The sequence below is a fragment of the Drosophila serrata genome, unplaced genomic scaffold, assembly GCF_035046125.1.
Source record: "Drosophila serrata isolate PLE 108 unplaced genomic scaffold, ASM3504612v1 contig_36, whole genome shotgun sequence".
NCBI lineage: Eukaryota > Metazoa > Arthropoda > Insecta > Diptera > Drosophilidae > Drosophila > Drosophila serrata.
The window spans coordinates 523,208-546,758 of NW_028256934.1; the positions used below are offsets into that span (position 1 = coordinate 523,208).

General features: G+C 35.7%; 1 protein-coding gene across 5 annotated transcripts in view; it reads left to right on the plus strand.

The window, feature by feature from the left end:
- Positions 1-373: 373 nt before the first annotated feature.
- sog (chordin short gastrulation) overlaps positions 374-23,551 on the plus strand; it is a 33,206-nt gene continuing 10,028 nt past the window's right edge. Inside the window, exons 1-3 of one of the 5 annotated variants that reach the window (XM_086835050.1) lie at positions 374-997; positions 9,598-10,030; positions 22,155-22,264. In XM_086835050.1, the coding sequence (XP_086691176.1) occupies positions 9,655-10,030; positions 22,155-22,264 (486 nt within the window). In that variant the 5' untranslated portion in view covers positions 374-997; positions 9,598-9,654. The other 4 variants (XM_086835053.1, XM_086835051.1, XM_086835064.1 and 1 more) reach the window with 4 other exon arrangements.

Here is a 23,551-nt window from a genome sequence, read left to right on the forward strand (position 1 = left end):
TCATGCTGATCAATAATATATATGATTTATAGGGTCGAAAATGATTTCTTCATTGATTTTTAAGCTTCTGACTGAAATTTAAATACCATTTAAGGGTATTACCCTGTGACTGCGTGTTCCCGCAGACCAGTGTTCACTGTACCTCCCATCTCTGTGGGTTGGGTGAGGCCACACGCCTCACTGAACACTGAGCACGGAACAGGGAACAGGGAACAGGGAGCAGGGAACTCTACTGTCCACGGGATGGCCTCATGCTCATCATCATCCACGAAACTGGGCACGGCTTGAAGCCACCAAAAAGCTGCACTGAAAGTGTCCCAGCTGTTCCACAAGACCTTCTCCCTCGAGTTAAAAAAACGTATATATATTCTATTATTCCAAAAATATATTATATCTTTAATATTCATATTTCTTGGGCATATTCTATAATGGTCTCTAGTCTGGGGCTAGGGCTTTTCATGGACCTATATCCGCTGTGCATATATAGTATGTATATATATACTTATAGATCGCAGAACGTTGACAGTGAACGCTTAGAGAGGCAGACAGAGAGCGCGAGAGCAGCGCTCGCTCTCGCTAAAAATCGAAAAATACAAACAGAAAAAAAAACAACAATAAATAAATCTGAAATGTAGATCTATGTCTGTGTCTATGAGCGGCGGAAAACTTCAGTTTGTCAAAGATCGCGACGACCGAACGAACGCGGCGCCGCTGCCAGTGGAACGCGGTGAACACGAAAACCGAAACGCGACCGAAATCGCGCACGAACCGCAGACGAAACGCTACCGAAACGCAATCGAAAAGATCGCCTGTCCTGTACCGTTATTTTCGATATCGATATCCCTTATCGATTGGCCAGGATTGGCTGTGTGTGTGCGCGCGCAACGAAGTTTATACTTTATCCCTTCGATCCGTATATATATACATAAAAATATATATAATAATTGAATTTTTTTTTTAATGTGAAATGTACGTGCCATGTGTGTATGTGTCTATGGTATGTCGATGTGTGTGTGTGTGTGTTTGCGAACTGTTCATGCGGCAATTACATAGATTTTTTTAATAGTTATCGATTTTTAATGAACCACTGAACAAAAAATGGAAATTATGCTTGGCACACTCGTGATTATCGGTTCTGGCAATTGCAGCTTAACTTGCCATTAATCGCAGCATATATGGGCGTGACGTACATTATTACAGTGCGTTGCGGCATATTAATGCGATCGCTATTATGTCGATTATTAGTTATGGGGCTGTTAGGAAAGGAAATTATAACATTTGTGACTGCTGTTTAAAAGAAAATAACAATTATTTTATTACTTATTCCCTAGATATATATTCCTTTGTAGTTCATCGATATTATTTATCGAAAATTGTTACACTGTCTGCTCTCCCTTTTTTATTGTGATTACTACTCTGTCACTTTCGATTTTAATGATCACATTGTATTGGAATGTCAATTCCAATTTTAATTCCAATTCCAATACCGATTCCCATTCCCAATTTCAATTCCATTTCCATTTCGATATCGTTTTCGCTAGGATCGGCGACACTTAGCCGGGACACACACCCCGAAAAACGAGACAATTACCCAGGAATGGGGCATGATTTCTTTTTTTTTATTACTGTGTTTAGACCGAATCTGACGCCAAAAGGGCGACCCACAAAATACAAATAAAACAAAACAAAAAACCAGGGCGACAAAAAAAAGTGAGGAGAAAAAAAATCAATCGAACAATGATCGATTCCCCAGACCAGTTCCAGAAGGGAAAGGGTGTCCAATACACTTGGAAAAGAAATTTTATAACTGGAAAATATAAGATTTTAATAGGAGATTTAAGGGAATTTTATATAAGGGAATAGTTTAGGAATTATTTGAAAGGGAAACTGGTTAAAAGAAAGAATTTGTTGATTGATTAAAAAGTTATAGGAGATATATATCATATACCAAATATAATAATAAATATCAAGTCTAGTCAAGCTATGGTTTAATTTGTACTCCAATTTCTGCTACTAATTTCCTGGTAATATCTATTTAGATACTACTTTGTTTTTGGCGCCGTGTAGGTGGTTTAGATCGATAGGCGGTGTATGATGAAATTTCCTGAGCGGTTCAATACCAACACCGGCAACGACAACAACAACAACAACAAACACAACAACAACAAACACAACAACAAACTACAACAACAGCCACCAGCCATTTACAATTCCAATTGAATGGCAATTGTTGCCTTGCCTCCGACTTGCAGCATGATTCAAGTTGAGGGCGTGCCAAGGGACCGGCCCGGGGGTTCGTCTATATCTTCTATATATATATATATATATATAGATAGATATACAAATACAATAAGTGTAAGCACATAGATTGTGTTGTGGTAGCCATAGCGATGACGTAGCCATAATAGCATTCTTAAGCTTCTGAGCTGTGCAAATGTAACATTTCCTAAGGAATAGTATGAAGTATTTTCCCTTTTCATTTATGACCTTTTTTAAAACCTTTTTATGAGGCTTTATACTAGTACTTGTATTACGATTTCGTTTTCATTGTCATTAACTGATCATACGATCAATAGCCAAACTTTAAACAATGTTGGCCAGTTGACTAACTGCTGTTTTACGGCCACTTTGGGTAGAAAACAAAGCTTTTTCCCTACGCGACGGACACACACATGACGTATACGTGATATTTTTGGCCTGCACAAAACACACACAAAAAACAAATGGGGAAAAAACAGACAGAAAGAAAAAGAGAAAGAGAAAGAGAAAGAGCCAGAGAGACAGATAGACGAATCTCTGTTGCTAGGGTGGCACTTTGTATTTTGTATTGAAGGGGGACGGGGGGTTAGTCAGCTTATAAATAATGGAATTTCATCTAGGGGCTTTTAGTGAGCTGCCGCCAACTACTATGAACTTTGCTTCAAAGAACTTTTTAATACCATCAAAGTGGGGAAAATTACTCAATCGAATCACAAACCATTTCCTGGAACGAACTATTTTACGGGATTTCAAGTTTCAGTTTTGTTTAGATTTGTTGGGGAATTCAAGCTATACTATTTCTTTTGGATTTTTATTTTTCCCCAGAAGTTAAAGTCTTCTTCTCAATAGTCAAGCCACAGTAGTTGCTCAACTAGACCAAGTAGCTGGCTCAAATGATTGGACCTTCTGGCTTCGATGACCATCAAATCAATTGCATGTGACTGCAGTAAGACAATACTTTTCAGCCACTACACTGTGGGAATATATTTGGGTTGAAAATATGGTATAGAAAATATGATTGCAACTGCTGCTGTCTTTGAAAGTGAAAACTCGCAGTAACTAGCTCATACTCAATTGTATTTTATAAATAGAGTTTTAACAAAAGATTCAACAATACAACAACTGAGAACATATCAGAGATAAGAAGTAATACCTGTAAATTAGAGGTTTAGAAAGAAATGACTTTAAATACACCACCAATTATTCAACAACAAGTTCACCAACAGTTTGCTAGCATTTTCACCAACGAATATAAACGCCACTATGTACCTTTAGCTCGATCTTATTATACAGATTACAACAACTTTTCAACAACAATAACATTTCAAAATGATATAACACAATTTTAATATAACATTACCAATAAATGTATTTAGTAAGCAAGTTCGCCTTTATCTTCATATCTTCATAGCTTTAAATATATATTCTTAACTCAAAACATTAAATATAAATTCAAATCTAAGACTTTAATGCATATTCTTCCCATTTCTATAGTTATAAATAATCAAAGTACATGTCGCTTTTAGTTAACATTTTCTCGCAGTGTCTTTTTGCGGCCTGTTATGCAGTCAACAGCCGTCAAATGGCTGCTTCTGTTTCATTTGATGTCTTTCTGTGTGCGTTTGCCATTTGCCATTTAAATGAATGCGAGCAATTTTGTCGGTGATGTTGTTGTGATTTGCCTTGATTGGCATCTAATTTATGATTGACAGTTACAAACGTCGATCCGTCGAGCCGAGCTCACCCGAACTGCCTCCCGAACCGAGTCGAGCCTACCGCAAGAGATTGAAAGCCTATATAGACCTTAATGTCGGATATCGGCTTAGCTCACGGCTGTCAATCAAGCTATTAAATAATTTACAAACACATTCGAATCGAATTTATGAACCTAACGTCTTGATTTACGTAGTCTTCGCTGGCTGAATGCGGTTTTGAAGCATTGACACCTTGACGGGCATTGTCAAAGAGTTTCACACTCACACACTGGCTACTGTTCTATCGGATTACGCGGCGTATGCGCAATGCGGCCCAGTCCGAAGCGAAATCGAATGAAACGAATCGAAACGAAATGAAACGAAACGAATCTGATCGAGTATCGAAAACGCCAACAACAATTGCAGTTTATCATCAGTCAGTCAGTCAGTTCAGTTAGTCAGTCAGTTAGTCAGTTAGCCCCCACATAACACAAAAGTTGTCTGCCCGATATAGGCCACACACTGTGGGCCCTGTAAACAAAACACGGCTACTCGAATGGAGCACCGACATAGCCGTGTTGGGGCTCCAACTGATAAGCGAACTATATCTATATACATACTTTATAATATATAAATATATACTGTATGTGCTCTAGTGACGCGGCACAGAGGTGCTGTAATATTTACACGCCTTTGCCAGTGACCCTCGGTTTGGGGAGAGCAACAGATTCAACAACAGATTCAACAACAACAACAAGTTTGTGAGGGTTAAGAAGTACTAGTACGTTAATAAGTGGCTGTGAATCTTAAAAAATTGGAGTTATTAAACAAAACCTTTTACCAACAGTTCAACAGTATATGCACCAACAAATACACAACAAGTAGTTGAGCTAGAAAGCTCATTTAACAGGATTGTAAAAGTATTAAAAAAATACACCAACAATGAGTTGTTGTAACCATTTTCAAGTTAAATAAATACTCCTATCAATTTTCATTAAAAATCTAGTTACTAAAGACATTTTGCAGTTTGCATTCAAACAATTAGTTATTCACCAATATTATTACTCTCTATTAAGAGAAGTCTTATAAGTTGACCTTCTGAGTTTTTGTATTTGTTCAAAGTACAATTGAACCGAAAAACAAATGAAAATGCCTTGCACACTTTCCCCAAAGGCTTTATTCACTGACATACAAATCATATTTTCTTTCGCTTTTCCCCACCTATACACACGTTGTTGTTGGTGTTCGGGATTGTTCGAATATGATGTGTATATACATGGGATATATGGACATAAATATGCTGTGTGTGTCATGTTGCCGCTATGTTGGCGACGTCGATGCTGGCAGCGCTCGCTAAAACTACATAAATCAAAGGAAAAGCATTTTTCTGTTTTCTGATCGTCTAGCAGAAATTTTGCTTTTGTATTTTTGTTGTTATGTTTTTTGCTTCATTTATATTTTTTCCTCCCGTGTGTATCTTTGTTTTTGGTTCTTGGTGATTGTTGATTGCTGTCGTTGGTGTTGGTGTTGTTGTTGTTGTTGGTGTTGTTGTTGCAATGGCATTTTGTACGCATGTTTCAGACATTTAACATTTTCTTCTTCCTTTTTTTATAGACAAGAGACAGATATCGTTCATATACATATACACTCTGCTCCGCCTGTATATAGGTATTTTTTGTTGTATTTTTTGTTTTTATTTGTTTGCGGCGGGGCCGTGAGGCCAAAACATTTATAGGAATATTTCAAATTGCAGACGACGACGACGACGTCGCCGCTCTGCCAGCAGCGCATTAAATGAGGCTGACAAAAGGAAAAGCTACAAAAAAAAAAGCCAAACATAAATAAATAAAGCCAAGGGGGGAGGCAAAGTTGGTAGTAACGAGGCCAACATACCCTGCAAAATGATACTCAAATAATGTGTCATAATTTAAGAGGTAAAAGATTGAAGTTTAAAGTATTTTCTCTTTAAAGAACCTTTTTGAAACATTCCACATAATGTATTATTATTTTATCTAGTTTCTTAAGAGACTTCAAGTTCAATTCTCCCGCGAATTAATTCCTTCAAATTAAATGTAAAAATCCAGTGCTACCTTAGTTTCTTTTGGGGTGAAAAAGCACATTAAATTGTTGCCATTCATAGGTTTTCTTTGATGTCAGACATCACCAACTAAAATAAAATATATATCTATATATTTATATACATCTAACCGATTAAATATAGAACAAAACCTGTTTACCTGCAATTGCAATCACATTTTTCATGCAGCTTTTTCCAAAACAAAAAGAAAAACCCCTGGGAATTATATATTGACTACGAAAATTGAATGGAAAATGCGGCTAAAAGCCAAGGCTTGTTTTCTTTAGATTTTCTATACAGAGTTTTTTTTTCTTTTTTGATGTTGCCTGGCAGCATCTATTTTTGTGAATATTATTTCATACGCCTTACATTCTTCGTATTTTGAGGCTTTTAATAAACGGACAAAAACTATTTTAATTTGTTTTATTTATATTTCAAATGTGACAGAAATGATTCTTAACGATATCGCGACATATTATTGTCGATGGCGCTATGATAATGAAATCAAAATCAAATTCAAAATCAAAATCCAGAATTCAGAATCGAAAACGATATCAAAAAAAGAAAGAAAAAAACGAATGGAAAACGTAAAGCATAAAGGCTGAAAGCGAAAGCGAAACAAATTAATTAACCGAAACCGCAAATATTTGGTCGCATATTGGTCAACATATATCCCATTATACACTCCCCCGAATATATCTGAATATATCTGAATAACCGAATATTCGAATTCTTCGGCTTGTCATATTTTTCCGCGCATTATTTATTAGCAATACTTAATATACAGTCGTCGGGACAGAAGTTTGCTTTTTTATTTTTGTTTTTTAATTGCGATCACACGTGCCGGGGCCAAAGAACATTTATAATATTTTTAACGCTATGATATATGGAATGTTTCGGCCATAAAGGGACTTTTCTACTTTCCGAGCATAAAAAGTTGCTTTTGCTTTTCTGTGAAAATTCAAGAGCTTGTTTTTTTTTAGCATTCTTGAACGTATGACTCTCCCGGGAAAAGGCTCTTTTTTCCGAGCAATTTCACTATCGTTAATTGTGTAAATTTAATAGTTTCTCAAGGGAAAATGTCGTATGTTTCAATCACATGCTTTCTACATTTTTTAAGGAATTTCAGAGACTGTATTGCAGCTATTTTTGGGATTTTTATCAATCATTATGTAAGGAAAAGATTTTCGAACGATGATAAAAGGTCAGGAAAAGGGAACTGAGAACGGAAGTTATTTAGAAATTAAATCTTCAATTGACATAATAAATCTTAAGGTGGTAGGAATAAATATTTTGATCGATATTTTTATATGAACATTTTTCGGCAAATCAGAGTTTTAAAAATTTTATAACTAAGGCAAAAATGCATTAATTTCAATTCGGAAACCTGTTCTGTGCTAGTTTTTAATAGGTTAACAAATCTGCATACTACATTTGTAATTTTAACCATTTTAAAATTTTATCAATTTTTGACCTTTTCAATATGTCAAAAATTGTGAAAAAATCTTGACCAAAATTTTGAAAACAAAAAATCTTTATTAAAAATGGCTAGATCGATTCGGTTTTTGATGCTGATCAAGAATATATGTGGTTTATAGGGTCGGAAATGATTCCTTTACTAAGTTTTAAGCTTCTGACTAAAATTATTATACAATTTTTTTGAGTCTATACTTATCAATATTTTTATAAGAAATTGTACAACAAATTAAATTTTAAAAATCTCATAACTAAGCCAAAAATGCATTAATTTCCATTCGGAAAGCTGTTCTATGTTAGTTTTTAATAGGTTAATAAATCCGCATATTAAATTTGCAATTTTAACAAATTTAAAATTTTATCAATTTTTGACCTTTTCAATATGTTAAAATTGTGGAAATTTTTCGACCAAATTTTCGAAAACAAAAAATGTTTGCCTGACATGGCTAGATCGATGCGGTTTTTGATGCTGATCAAGAATATATATGGTTTATAGGGTCGGAAATGACTCCTTCACTTTCTTTTAAGCTTCTGACTTCATTTTTTCAAGGAATCTTTATTTACTTTCACAAGATCCTTGAGTTTCCCAGGAACTCTTCATGATTTTCCCTTGACCAATGGGCCAGGTCCTTTTGGCATTTTCTTTGTATTTTTTTTTATTATTTTCTCTTCGTTATTCCTTTTTTTTTCATTTCCATTTGCAATCCTTTTCCAAACGCGTCCCGCGATTGGCCAAAAAGGGGGCGTGTGTGTGCGAGAGAGTTAGCAAAGGACGTGGCCCAGGCAGCGCTGCTCACGCCCACGCAGCGACGTTGGCAGCGGAATTTGCACAACCCAGAGAGGGAGAGAGAGAGAGAATGAGAGAGAGGGAGAGCGACTTTTCATGGAGGTAAAAAACGGAGTGAATCTCAAAAAATTGTTCAAAGTTTGAAACATTTCCTCCTGTCGGCCCCCTCCCTCCCCCCTTGTCTAGTGAGTGGGCGCATTCGATGCGGCAACATGTTGCATGCAAAGCCAAAAGGCCCTGGCAACATGTTGACTGCGCTGGCCACCATCAGGTTGGTTGCGCAGGCGCAGCGACGTCGACAGCAGGCAGCGACCGAACTAGCAACGCCAGCAGCAGCAGCGGGCAGCGCTCATTCAACTTTTCGTTCGTCATCGCCAAAGCATCTCTTCGACACGCGACTCACTCACACTCGCACACGCACACAGGCACACCTGCCGCTGCCGCTTGTTGCGAAAAAAGTGCAAACAATAGCGAGCCGAAGGAAATTGCAAGCCAGCCGAAGTGCAGAGAGCGAGAAACGATCGTAGCCGAAGTGGGCTTCGGTAGGTAGCGAGAGAGAGAGACAGTGAGAGGCAGAGAGAGTGAGGCAGGGAGTGGGAGAGGGAGAGCGAGCTAGCGAGAGCAATCGCAACAGCAGCAGCAGCAGCAGCAGCAGAGCAGCAGGCAGCGCAGCCAGCTCGCCAGCATATACACGGCGGCTGCCGCACCGCCAGTATCTTGTAGATAAAAAGCCGCCGATCCGCCGACAACCTCGACGCACCGTCGCACCCGCTCTCGAAAACAACAAATAACAAAACCCAAAAAACGCAAACGCAAAACGCACACAAAATCTAAAGTCGAGGAATATATAGGAATAAGAATGAAATAAAAATCGAATTGCCATATATCTATATATATATAGTGCCCCCTAAAAAAAAAACTGAACAATCGAGCCAGGCTAAAGTCAAAGCTAAAGGCCACAATTTATGCAAACAAAATCGAATAGAAATAGCGAAAGCAGGCAGCAAATAGAATATATATATATATATATATAAATCCAATAAATCGGCGCGCGAAACCCCCGCGAGTGTTATCTAATCTGCAAGAGAGAAGTAACCCAGAATCGGAATCGGAATATATATTATATATAATACATAATACATAATAATAAAAGCTATATACTAAAACAGAACCGCGAGTGTGTGTGTGTGTGTATATGTGCCGGTTGACCTTTGTTTTATAATTTTTTTTTGTCGTTACTATTACACTGTGTGCAAACGTGCTCTATATATAATATATATATAATATACACAAACGATCTGAAGCCAGATCGGGTTCATTAACACAACATCAAAGCAATTTGGAAATAAAAATCCATTCAAATGGCCATCAAGCAGAGGAAGCAAACGGAATGGGCCACGGCCACCGGCACAGTGCAGCTTCTGCAAATGACAAGGAGCAGCAGCAGCAGCAGCAGCAACAGTTCCTGCTGCAGTTTCACCGATGAAGCCACCTCCTCCTCCTCCGCCTCCACCTGCCCCACCTTTGCCACCACCTGCATCACCACCCCCGAAGATAACCACAACAGCAGATCCCGCAGAGCCACCTCCAGCGAGAAGTTAACCTGCCATCTGCGTCACCTGCTCCTCGCCGGATTGCTTCTATGTTTGGCATTGGCGGGCGGGGCGGAGGGGCGGCGGCATGCGCCGCTCATGTTCGAGGAGTCCGACACGGGCAGGCGCTCCAACCGACCAGCAGGTGAGTCCAGTAAACCATTATATTATACTATTTTTTATATACAAATATACTGATATATATATATATATATATATAAAGCTAAGCATATACATTCCCATATCGTGTGTCGTTCTCCACGAGCCATTTGCCGCTTTTCCAATTTGCCATTTTTCCACTTGCCCAAACAAAACACCAGTGGTCGCAAATATATAAGCGATTTTTCAACTATTTAGAGGGGGTTGTTTTCTAAACAAAATAATATAAATTTGAAAAGATTTTAGTTCAATTTTGAGGGATTTAAGGAAATACAAAGTGAGAAAAAATGTTCACGGGTTAACAGCATAAAAAATGATTTAATATCTTTAAATAGCTTTGAGAAAGGTTTGCCAAAAGATCTCGTAATCCCTAAAATACCTTAAAAAGTTTCTAAAAAATATTCCATTTATTTATTTGTATCTTATTTTGAAATGTGTTTAAAGTATATTAAATAATACTTGCATTTATTTATTCCAACTTTATTCGTTTTAAATAATACATTTCTTTATCAAAAATTGCAATTCAATTCTAAAATATTTCTCTTTTACTTTCCAAATATTTAAAAACTACTTTATTCCAACTTTATTGGGTTTTAGTTAATAAATTTCTATATCAAAAATTGCATTTTAATGCTCGAATATTTCTCTATAACTTTCCAAATATATTCCATTAAAATTCTAAAGTATTTCCCTTTAAAATCATAAAATATGACATCTTTTCCTGCGAAATATTTATTTACTATCAGTGATTTTTTGTTCGTGGAATCTTCATTTAATCTCAAGTAATTAATACAAAAGCTAAAAACTGATAAATATTTTGCTAATTTTATTACCACAAAATATGGGTCTACAAGTGTGGGTTAGTTTAAGAGGGGCTTAGAGGGTTTTCCTTGGCTGCCTAAGCCTAAGTTGCATAAGATACCCTACACATATTGCGCATACGCCGTGTCGGCGGGGGAAATCCCCTCGAGCGTGTGCAGGTAGCGAATACCAGGTAGCACCTATACAACCAGGTCGAGGCGGGACCTGCTCGCACCCCTAATCCCGTAGTGTCCCTGGGACATTCCCTTCTGTTTCTTTTTTTTTACTAATCCGGAAAGCGGGAATTCCCTTCCGCTTGTTGGCCTGCCTTTTGCGCAGACGCATCGGCGTCGTAAGCCGCTTACCAGAAGGTACAACAAATATATCTATATAGAAATAGATACAAATATATAGAGATTGAGATACAAATACGAATACCTCGATAGAATGCAATTTGTTGCAGCTCACACGCTTGATTAGCTGCATTTCCTGTTCCCTTATGGCCTGAACTCACTCCAATACATGTTATATACATAAATATATATATGTTATATATATATATATGTGTGCCGCATATATCATGCTCTATTATGTTACCCAGCTTGCCGCAGTTTCCACTTTTCCATTTGCCATTTTCCATATTATTATTTTTTTTTTCAATTAAAAACAGATTGCGGTTTAACGTTGCAGCGACTTTGAAACGTTTCTCGTCTTACATTCAAAGCCGCTTGATGCCCTGTAAAAGCCTAAAAGGGTATCTAGATTTAGCTAGGATCGGAAGTGGTACAAATACCAAACATACCCTATAGCTAAGCCAGGTTAGCTTAGGCTAAGCACCAACTTGACAGAAAGTCAAATTTTGTGCAGGAAGTAAAAGTAGATAATTTTCATAATGTTTAGTTGTAGGAAAAGCAATTTCCCCCCCGATAATTTTGTAGTTTTTTTTTGTAGAGCCCTGTAATTGGGCTTCGTAGATGGCACACTTTAACGCCCACTGTAAAAAAAAAGGCTGCTGCATCCTACAGATACAAAAAAGTTACAAAAAAGATACTCTATGTGGCACCCACAGTCAAAAGATCTCTGTGTTTATTCAAAGTCTTGGCATAATTTAGTCGTTATATGGCCGCTTTTTTCCATATATATTTTGTATGTTTTTCTTGTATTTCGTTTTTATTTTTTTTTTATTTTTTAATGAATGAAAAGCCAAAGCAGCTTTAGCTTGTTGTTTTTTTCTCTCTCTCTTATTTTTTTGTGGCTAATCAAAGACCACGCAGAACAGGGCCCAAGCAAACTAGCAGCCAATTCGTTTTGTTCATTTCGCATTTAATTTAACTGATTAACAAGCTGGCCAAGATACCTCCTCCTCCTCCTCCTCCCCCCTCTCCTCCTCATCCTCCTCAGCTTCCCTCCCCCCTCAGGCGTCGTCCCATTCGTCAGCATAATTCATTTATTCAACTGTCTGCCGCCCAGTTAGGTGTTAAAAAGTTGTTAACTTATTTTTAATGAATGCGTGTAAAAAACACCGCGCACACACACACACACACAGAGATACAGAGACAGATACAGATACAAAACAGAAAATCACAAAAAAAAATCAAAGAAAAAAAGCAGCCAAGAAACAAACCAAAAAATAAATAAAAAACATAAAAAGCAACTCCAAAAAAGATCAAGATGTGCCTACGTAGAGCAGCCACAACAAGCCGCCGGCAACGGCAAAAAAAAAAAAAAAAGAAATACAAAATATCGTTCCGTTCATTTCGTTTCGTTTTTTGGGATCTCTCTCTTTCTATCTCGCTCTCTTGGCAAACATATCATGATCAGCGAAGAAGATGGAGAAAAAATGGGGGAGGCCAAAAGACGAAGTTTTAGATACTCTAAAAGTCATACATTGATTTATAATTAATATAAAAAGTTGGTTTCAAAAGTAACAAAGATCTATTTAGGTTAGAAAAATATATTTTGCGAAAGTTAACAGATTTTCAAAATATTCTATGGGGTTTTAGTCAAAATTAGAAGAAGTTTTTGATACCCTAAAATCATTTTTAACACTACTCCTGATATTAGAAAAATTATATACCAAACAAAGTGTTGTTTAAATTATATTTCAAACCACTTAACTTGAGTTTTAAAATAGATTTAACATAAACAGTCAAGTCTGCCTTAAAAATATCCCAAAAACCGAAGCTTTAGATACCCTAAAAGTCATACATTGATTTATAATTAATATAAAAAGTTGGTTTCAAAAGTAACAAAGATCTATTTAGGTTAGAAAAATATATTTGGAGGAACTTTTAATATTATTTTAGCAATATTATGGGGTTTTAGTCAAAATTAGAAGAAGTTCTTGATACCCTAAAATCATTTTTAACACTACTCCTGGATATTAGAAAAATTATATACCAAACAAAGTGTTGTTTAAATTATATTTCAAGCCACTTTACTTGAGTTTTAAAATAGTTTTAACATAAACAGTCAAGTCTGCCTTAAAAATATCCCAAAAACCGAAGCTTTACATACCCTAAAATCAGCTTTTAGTCAATTCCTTTTACAAGAAATTTTAAATCAACAGAAATAGGTGTTTATTTCAATTTATATATAAATTTCGAGCTTTAAAACTTCTTTTTCCCATGTTTTACCTTGTCTTGGCCAAGTCTAAGCTACCCTCTTGCAGTGTATTTTCCCCAGAAACACGTTAAGACCTCCGTTTTTTGTTTTTTTTAATATATTTTTTTTTTTGGTTGGGGGCAACCGAGGTGAGGCAGTGCCGGTGGGGCGGTGCTCAGACATTTGTTTGGGGCCGTCTGCGACAGCCACCCGAAATGAGCCACCGCCGCCGTCGTCGTCGTCGTCGTCGTCGTCGTTGTCAGTTGCATGTCAGCCACTCGAATGGGGAACGAGCTGGCCAGGAAGGAGGTATGAGGATGGGGATTGGGGATTGGGGACTGAGGATTGGGGGAACCAAATGTTGTGGAGCTCCCAGTGCCAGTGCGAAATGCAACCAATTTGTTGCATTTGCCACACAAACGCACAAAACAGTCAAAGAGAGAGGAGGCGTTGCTTTGCGGTTGCGCAGCGTGTGGGCAGAGGAAGCACTTAATGCCCACAAGGTGTCAAATTGCAGCAAACTCCGCTTCGCCCACCCCGAAAAAATGAAAATCGAAAAAGAAAAACACCGGATCCCGGCCCTGTGTGTGTGTGTGTGTCTGGCGTAAATTAATTTGGCTAAGAGAGCGTAGGCCAAGTAGATACGCTCTGGCAAGGCGATACAATCTCATTGAATCGAATCCGTAGGCTCTGCGCCGTTTCCGTTCCAATGAATGGAGATGGAGATGGAGATGGAGATGGCGATGTCTAAGTCTGAAGCTATTGGGATGTGGATGTGGATGGAGATGGAGATGGAGTTTGAATTGGAGTTGGAGCTGGTAGTTTAGAGTTTGAATTGGTGTTGGGATGGGGACATCCGTTGAGAGTTGACAGCTAATAACAGATTTCTGCTTCTGTCGCGGAAGACTCCTTCTGTTCTTTTTTTATGGGCGCCATCCATCTGTGCATCTGTAGCTGAATCTTTCATCTCCAGCTTCATATTCATCTCTAGCTGCAACATCAGATTCATCTTCATCTTCATTTTCATCTCTAGCTCCATCTTTAGCTCCTTTTCCAACTCTTCTTGGTGGCACTTGCCTTGCCTTTTCATTAGCACATGCCGCATTCTTGCTATGCATTAATTATCAAGACGCAATCAGTGTTAAAGCCCCTCTTGTTCAACCCAAGAAAAGCCGAAAAGAAAACTCTCTAGCATTGTGAATTTTTCAAGGATAAACAGACAGAATGAATATACAAAACTCTAAAAGAATTGAACCAATGAACTTTAAAAGTTATAGAAAACAACTAAAACTAGTTAGCTTACCTAAAGAAAAATACTCTTTATAATATATTTAAAATATATATATATTAGCCCAAATATTTCGATAGATCTAAAGAGGCCTAATCCTAATGAGCTTACGCTTGGCTGAGCATATTTAATTTTGTATAAAAATTCGTTTGGCAAATATTTTTGTGTGTGTGTGTGTCGTTATTTGCAATTGGGCATGCAATTGCATAGCTCGACAATTAAATTTACCCTTTAATAGTCGCACATTCGTATATACTGTATATATATATATATTTTTTATATATATTTATTTTCGTGCTAAAAACGCCCACCAAAATGAGAAGAAAACCCAAAAAATCGCCAGCAAATCGCGTGTCGCGTGACGCGTTTTGCCGGCTAATGTTGTTGTTTTCTGTTGTTGTAATTGTTGTTGTTGCTCTGCCCATTCATTGCAGTCCCAAAAATACAAAAACGAAAACAAAATACATCCTCAACATATTTGTGCAACTTATCAGCGCATTTAAAATTAGCCAAGCAACAAAAACGAAAAGAAAACAAAATAAACACCAACAAATTCACCAACGTTTTTCGTATTTGTTGTGACTTTTTGTTGGTGTTATTATTGTAGTAATTTTTTTTATATATATAGGTATATATATATTTGTATTTTTATATATATTTTTATTTGCATTTTTTTTTAGTTTTTTTTGCTTTATTTTCTTGTTGTTGTAGTATTTATTGTTGTTTTTGATCTCAACCATCTGTGGCGGGGCAAGTCGCAGTCGCGTGATTTGGTTTGTAAATGAGAAAGGAAGGCGACGTTAGACGTTTTTGGGGGAAAATAATTCAAGGAGATAGGTGCGACGGGGGGAGGGAGGGGTTGCAAAAATGCAAAAACTAAAACCAACAAAATAAAAATAGTCATTGAAAATGAATGTGTTTACGGTTCGGCCTGGTCATCATTGTTGTTCCAAAATAGCAGGCAGGAAGAAAAAACAACAAGGAAAACAAAATATATATATATTTAGTAAAATGCAACAGATATATATATACATATCTATAAATAAATACATAAATGATCCATAGATTGTTTGCCGTGAGGATTTATGACTTAGAAAATGCATTTTTCCAGCGTTTTAAGAAATCAATAAGAGATTTTATTGGGTTTATTAAATATCCCAATTAATTTATGAGGATTAAATTATATTAAAGATATAGTTTAGTTATTTTTTGTTAAAAGCAAACGCACTGTACCAAAAAGCTGTCCTCTTTCTGTATTTCATAGCCAAAAGATTTGTCTTTTACATAAGCAAAAAACCAAAAAAGAATCTATGCTTTTCTTTGCTCTTTTTTGTTTTAGCAAATCTTCTTGGCTGCAATCCCTTTGAGAGAAGGAAAAGCAATTTTTGGGGGTAAATTCATTGAAAGATTGAGAATCGAACGAGCCCCTCTTTTCATTTCATTTGCGGCTTTTTCACTTTTGAACTTTAGTTTATTTTATTTGTATTTTTTTTTGTACCTTAAGTTGGGAACGGAATGTATTTGCTATTTGTCCAATGGCTTGGTCGGTTTTTCTTTTTTTTGTTTGCTTTGTTGCCACCGCCATCCAATAATGTTTGCTCAAAGCCCCACCGCACTCTCCTCTCGGCTCCTCTCAGCTGTCATAAATTATCAACGGAAAAGCGACCACAAGCGATGATGACAAGGCAAACCCCAGGCCGCCCACAGCCCCGCCTTCCATTTTCCAAGCAATACATACACACAGAAAAAAAAATCGAGTAAAAGGGAGATCATATGAAACTGACCTAAGATTATAATGGTTTATATATAAAGATATATTGAAAAATTCCCTAAGGTTTATACAATAAATACAGGAAAATCTTACAAAAAACCATTAAAGATCATATAAATGTTTTGAAAAATGGTATATAACACCAAAAGATCATAAGATCAACTAAGGTAATTTCAAAATGATCAAAAACTAAATTTGAAACTGATTAAAACAGTATTATTTCATTATTTCAACATTCAACTTGTAAATAATAAATTAAGATCATTAGATACATTGTTAAAAAATACCACACCTTAAAATCCTCTCAAAAATTGAGGTATAATTAAACAAAACATTTTAGTTAAAAAAAGTGCAAACAAAATGATCTTAAAAATGGTACTTTACACAGTAAAAAACAAACTTTGTATTCAAAAGTACAAAACTTATTAAAAAATCATATATTACAAACTGATTTTATAATGTTTATATTGTAATATACAACATATACCATTGTTTTCCGTGCACTTTTTCTGCTCGACGCACTTAATCAACCATTAGAAATCTTCATTAGAACTGGCGTGTCCCCAAAAATAAAGAAAAGCAAGGGGGGGAAAAACTAGAAAGGGGGGCGAGAAAAAGAAAAGTGAAGTAAAGGCCAGGCTAGAGGCATTTTGACTTTGTTTGCTTTGCACTTAAATAATTTAATTGCTTATAAAACAAACAAGTTGCGTTGGTGAACCATTTGAACAAATATTTCATTTAGTTTTATCACCGCGTTTCCCATTTTCCCATTTTTTTTTTTGTTTGCCGCCGCGGCATTTAACTTTATTCATTTCGATCAAAAACGATCGATTGATTGATTGCCTGATGGACTGATTGACAGCTCAACACTCGTAGCTGTCAACCATTTTCTCTGATGAAAATCAGAGCAAAGAAATTTATATTCTTTTTAAAAATATATTTCTTGAAATAACACTTCGCCTCGTTAAGTCTCACGTTTTTATACTGTTTTTTTTTTGTTTTTTTGCATTTCATTCGATTTTATGATGGCCAGCGTTGAGCTTTAACATTTGCGCTAATTATTTTGCCACAATTAATTAAGGCGCAAAATAAAAATAACATTAAACAAGAGCATCGGCGGCAGCAAACGAAATGAGCAAATAAATAAATGTATAGAAAGGCGTATATATATATATATATAATATATATTATATATATGTATATCAGATAGATATATAGATAAATGAAAACAGCTTCGGCCTGGTCTATATATTTTCGCACAGCTATATATCCAACCGATCTGTGCTGATCTTTTAACTCAATTAAAAGCGCGTACGAGCGCCAAAATTTTCAAAGGCACTTTTCGCTCTGTCCCTGTATATATATACTACTCTATATATATATATATATATATATATACATATATATATGTCTATGGGTTGTATCTATATGTCTACAAAACACACACAAAAAATAGCCGACAATTCGACGCCGCTGCTGGTTCTGCGTCATGTGAGTCAGCGTCTAGTGCCTGGCATCGGAAAATCTTTTGGTCCATTTTCCTGATGACACATGTATCTATCTATCTATCTCACTATATATGCATGTATGCCCCCCTATTTGCTCCTTGGTCCTGTTACTGACTGACTGTAATTAGCACATTGTAGCTTAAGTTTGTTCAGGTCACAAAAATGTCAAACACTTTTCTAGGTTTAAAAAGTTTTTGAAAAATATTCGAAACTAGTTTTGAAAATAATTACCCGGATTTTAGGGAGTTTTCAAAAAGTTTTTAAAATTTTTGCAGGTATTTTAAATTATTAAAAGTAACTTGTATAATTTCCTTTTAAATTTTGAACTTGAAAATGGTTTTCTAAACGTTTTTGAGTTTTCAAATATTTATTCTTAACTAGTTTTGAAAATAATAACCCAGATTTTAGGGAGTTTTCAATAAGTTTTTTAAATTTTTGCAGGGATTTTAAATTATTAAAAGTAACTTGTATAATTTCCTTTTAAATTTTGAACTTGAAAACTGTTTTCCAAACGTTTTTGAGTTTTCAAATATCTGTTTTTTCCCAATTTGATCGAGTTTGTGCCTTATTTTTAATATATTTAAAGCAAACTGAAGGCAAACAATCTGTTTTAAATATGAAACTCCCATTTAAGGCCTTGAAATATATTTTTGAAAAACTATTTTTCCAAATCACTTTTGTCGCCTGTCAGCCTGGATGTTGCAACATAAAGGGGTGTGTGTGTGTGGCTTGGTTTTTCAGTATTTTTAACATTTGTTTGCTAATGATTCGTATGCCGCAGACACTTTCGAGCAAGGAAAAACCACAAATAAAAAAACAGTTGTTGCACTTTTCTTTTGCCTCACTCAATGCGAGTCAATGCACTGCAAAAAAATGAAACTGAAATAGGAAAAATCTAGTCGGGGTAAATATTATTTAAATTTTAAAAATAAATCTACTGGGTAATGCACTTGTTTCGCCTCCTTCTCACATATGTTATTATTGCAAATATTTTGAATATTTTTTTCGAATATTTTCATGAATATTTTTTTCACAATATTTCTTGACTATATTTTTTGGAATTTTGTTTTGTAAATATTTTGCACATTCTTTTGCTCTGCTCTGTTTCCATTCAAGCTTGTCCATCAATCTCAAATCGAATCCCAAGTGCAAAAATAAATAATAATTCATTGCACAAATCACAGCGAACCAAAATTGGCCGCATTTTTTTGTATTTCATTTTTTTGTTTTTTTTTTTTTTTTTGTTTCGCGGTCATACATCAAGTGTCTAGACAAATTGTGGCAAACACAATAATAATAATAACAGCTGAGGTTCAAAACAGGAAGTGGAGTGTCAGGAGCGAGAGATAGCGTCCAAGATGTATGTACTAAACATATATAAGAATATATATATATGTTATATATAAAGAATCACTTTTGGGGGGAATTTCAGAACCATTATTTTATAATTTCCCCAATTAAATTTGGTATCTTTATGGTTTCAATTATTAGAGATACTCTGCTTAGAAACAGTGTTTAGAAAAGTTAATTTTATACGCTTCAATTCTAAAATAAATATTAATATTTAGAGAAATTTCATTAGAAAATAATATCATTTTTCTTTGAAATCTATTATTATTTGACTCAAAATCATCATCAAACTTGCTTTGCCAATTTTTTTTTGCATTTAAAAAATCTTAATTTAATTGAAAGAAAAATCACCTATTTTGAAATGAAATTTAATTAATTTGATTATTATGCGAGACACTTTTCTGTGAATTGTGTGACATGCCCGTGAAGATCAAGACTTGCAATATGATTAATGATCAGAGCAGCAGCAGCAGAGGATTATCGCTCTATATAGCTTATATCTCCTCCGATCCGTACCGATCCGATGTGATCTCTCTTCTGCTTAGTATATATGGTGTGTATTTAAATTGTTTCGCACGCAAATAAAGCAAAGCTCTGGCGCCAATGACAACAACAACAGCAAAAAAATTGATAAACGTCGCGCGTCGTTAGCGCCACTTATCACGTATACGCCATGGCGCCGTTAGAAGATCCGGCGGAATCAGTGAATTCACTGGTGGATACTTTATGATATTACTCTTGAGATTCACTTGGGTTTTCCTATTACCTTATAGTTTTGAGGCCATCACGTGTATTTAGCTAATTACTTGTAGTTTATAGTCTCTAGTTCTTTTTTTATTCTTTTCCTTTTACCTACCGAAAACAAATGTGATTATCAGAGGGTAGCATGATATGGCATGGCCAAGATATGGGAATTGTGAATGATGTGTGCGATAACCGCGGGGGAGCCAAACCAAACAGGTGTCAACTTGGGGCGAGAGTTTAGAGATACACGCAGCGAAAAATGTAGCCAAGAAAATGTATATAAGCAAAAGTTAAATTAATGTCATTTTTAGTATATAAAAATTATCATTGTTTACTACTTCTTGTACATTTTTACAAATTTTTTTTTCTTGCTTTTAAAGTATTAGAAAAATCAATTGAAAGTTGTGACATCTTTTTTTCGTTTGCGTTTTCCTCGCGTTCTTGACGCGACTTGAGGCGTTTCCCTGGCGTTTTCGGCGCGTGTTGGCCGCGTTTCCGCTCGCCGATTTCCGTTTTCGCCGCTTTTTTTTTTCGTTTAATTTAATTAAATATCATTGCCAGACGACAACAACTATGAGAAGCTACCAATTTTGGGCCTTTGCCTGCTTGATTTGATTTGTTTTTATTGTTTTTTGTTTTCTCTCTTTGGCTGCCAGTTGCCAGCTTTTGTTGTCGGCATTTTGTATCTTTTTTGTATCTTTTTTTTTTGTTTCGTTTACATTTTTTATGAGTGGCGCCAAAAGTTGTAGCATAATTTTGCCGAGACACCGGCGAGGTGGTGTGTGTGTGTGTGTGCGAGTGTTTGTCGGTATTTCTAAATATATTAATAATTTAACGCGTCGCATTTGCCGATTTGCATACGATTTGTGGCATTTTGTGCAAAGTTTGTATTTATTTATTTTTCTTTGCCGCTCGCGCGCAGCCAATTAACAAAAGTCGAAGTCGAAGTCGAATAGCAAATCGATATCGAAATCGAAATGCTGCTAATGAAATTTCATCTCTAATCTAAATTGGATGCTGCAGATCTACGTTATTTTTCTTTTTATTCCAATACCAAGTTAATCCCACAATTTGACACTTGTTTGGCGCCCCATTGAGAGGCAGCTTCTGCTTAGTTACACTGAAAGCAAAGACTTAATCTGGCATTAAATCAACTATAAAAAGTATTAAATTTAACTTTAAAGTATGCTGGATTTTTCTAGATTTTTTCTTAAATAAAATTCAAAGGGGTTTATAGGTAGTTTTTGGTTTTTTTCCGGTGTACCGTCCGACTTGCATTTGTAATTGAAAACGCTGCCGGAAGCGACTCAACGCCTCTCAGCGAATGTGGCGCCAGGTTTTTTGCTTCTTTCTCTATTTCTATATATATATATATATATATATATATTTATATATATATTTATATATACTACCGATACCAATTCCGATTCTGATTCGAATTCTGATTGCATGGCAATCGCCCACCCGAAACCGTGGCGAAACCCAATGCAAAAAACAAAAAGAAAAACGTGAAAATGACAGACGATAAACTGTTGCCTGGATGGGCCTGCATTTTCCAACTGGGGAGCCTCGTTTTTTAGTTTATTTTTTCTCGATTGAAGTTAATTAGTTGCTGATCGATTGGCTTTGGTTTGGGTTCGGGTTCGGGTTTGGGATATTGCCTGTGGGCGTCTCTGTCGCTTATGGCTTTTCATTATTATTATTAACCTCGCTCTGGCTCATCGGCGTTGATATATAGGCATCGGCTGTTGCCGTCGCTATAGCTATTCCATATAAATATATATATTTTCCCATATATATATATATATATATATTTGTATATATGGGCAATTGCATTGCTGACTGGCGCCAGCAACCTGAAAATAAAATGGCAAAAATTGCAATAAACATTCGAGAGTTCACACACATCTTAAATGGCAATTGAGGAAGCGTATTTGAATGGTTTTCATTTATATTTCTATATATATATATCTAATTATAATTTTTTATTTATATGATTTATTTATTGATTTACTTATTGATTATTTATTTTCCTTTTGTTTAGTTACCGAATGTCAGTTTGGCAAGGTCCTGCGTGAATTGGGCTCGACCTGGTATGCGGATTTGGGTCCACCCTTTGGCGTTATGTACTGCATTAAATGCGAATGCGTGGCGGTAAGTCATTTTGTACACATTTTACTACTATTATTATTTTTTTTTAAATTTATATACCCAAAAAATATCAAAGAACTAGGAAACAAACCTTAAAACTGCAACTAAAATTGTACCTAAGTCTTAGGAGATTATTAAAGAGATATAGCTATGATTGATAAGTTGAAAAATTAAAAAATAATATAAATAATAATTCAAAGAATTAAAAAAAGAGACTGAGTGAATTAAACTAGCAAAACTTATTTAAATTGGGTACAACTGTACCTTAAAATGTAGCAGAAATGTACTCAACTTAGGTACAAAGTCACTATATCATATAGGAAAGATCTCAAGAAATAAGCCCACGATTAACCAGTTAAAAAATTACAAAAATAATATGTAATACATTCAGAACTTCGCCTAGAAATGTACCTAACCTTTGAAAAACTGTACCTAACTTGTCGAAAATCACAGGAAAACGTACCTAAAACCTAAGAAAATATGCACAATTTATAAAACCCTCGATTGGTCAGTTGAAAAATCCCCCTCAGATGCAAAATAGCAAACAAATTCCAACTGATGGGCGGCGTCGGGAAAATATACAAAAAAATTGACTAATGACCGTCGACACACTGGGTACAACGAGGAAAAGCCAAGCAGGAAAAATGCTAAAAGACGTCGGCAAATGAAAATGATTGTGTTTTCAGTTTGGACGCGCTTAATTTATGGCATTTCCACGCATGATTAATATCGATTTGAAAGCTTTATGCTTTCTATATTACGAATCAGAGCCAAAATATTCCTATAGCCTTGCCCAGACATTTCGCTCAAATTGAAAAACAAAATCGTGGCTGTTCGATCGAATTACGCAAAAAAAAATACTACAAAATACAAAATACAAAATAAATAAATACAAACATGTTGCAGTGCCAAGAAGAAACAGGGGGCGTGGCGAGGGCAAGACCATTTTCCCATCGAAAGCGACACATAAAAATGTCACACACACTTGTCGGTGTCCTCGAATAACAGCGTCAAATATATATATACCTATATATATATATAACTTATCCGAATCCAAATCGGTGTATCGGTAAAAATTGCTTGACAGAAATTAATTGCCTCTCCTTGTTGTTGTTGCTAGTCTGCGATGGACCAGACGCATCTCTATAGATAGATTATTACTCCGTTCTTTTGCTTGCTTTAATTTTTAATGTGCATTGCATAAAAGTCAGCTTTGAAATTAATTAATTATAATTTATGTCGCCTGCAAGCGTCGCAAATGAGCACATCATAAAATTATTTAAAACATGT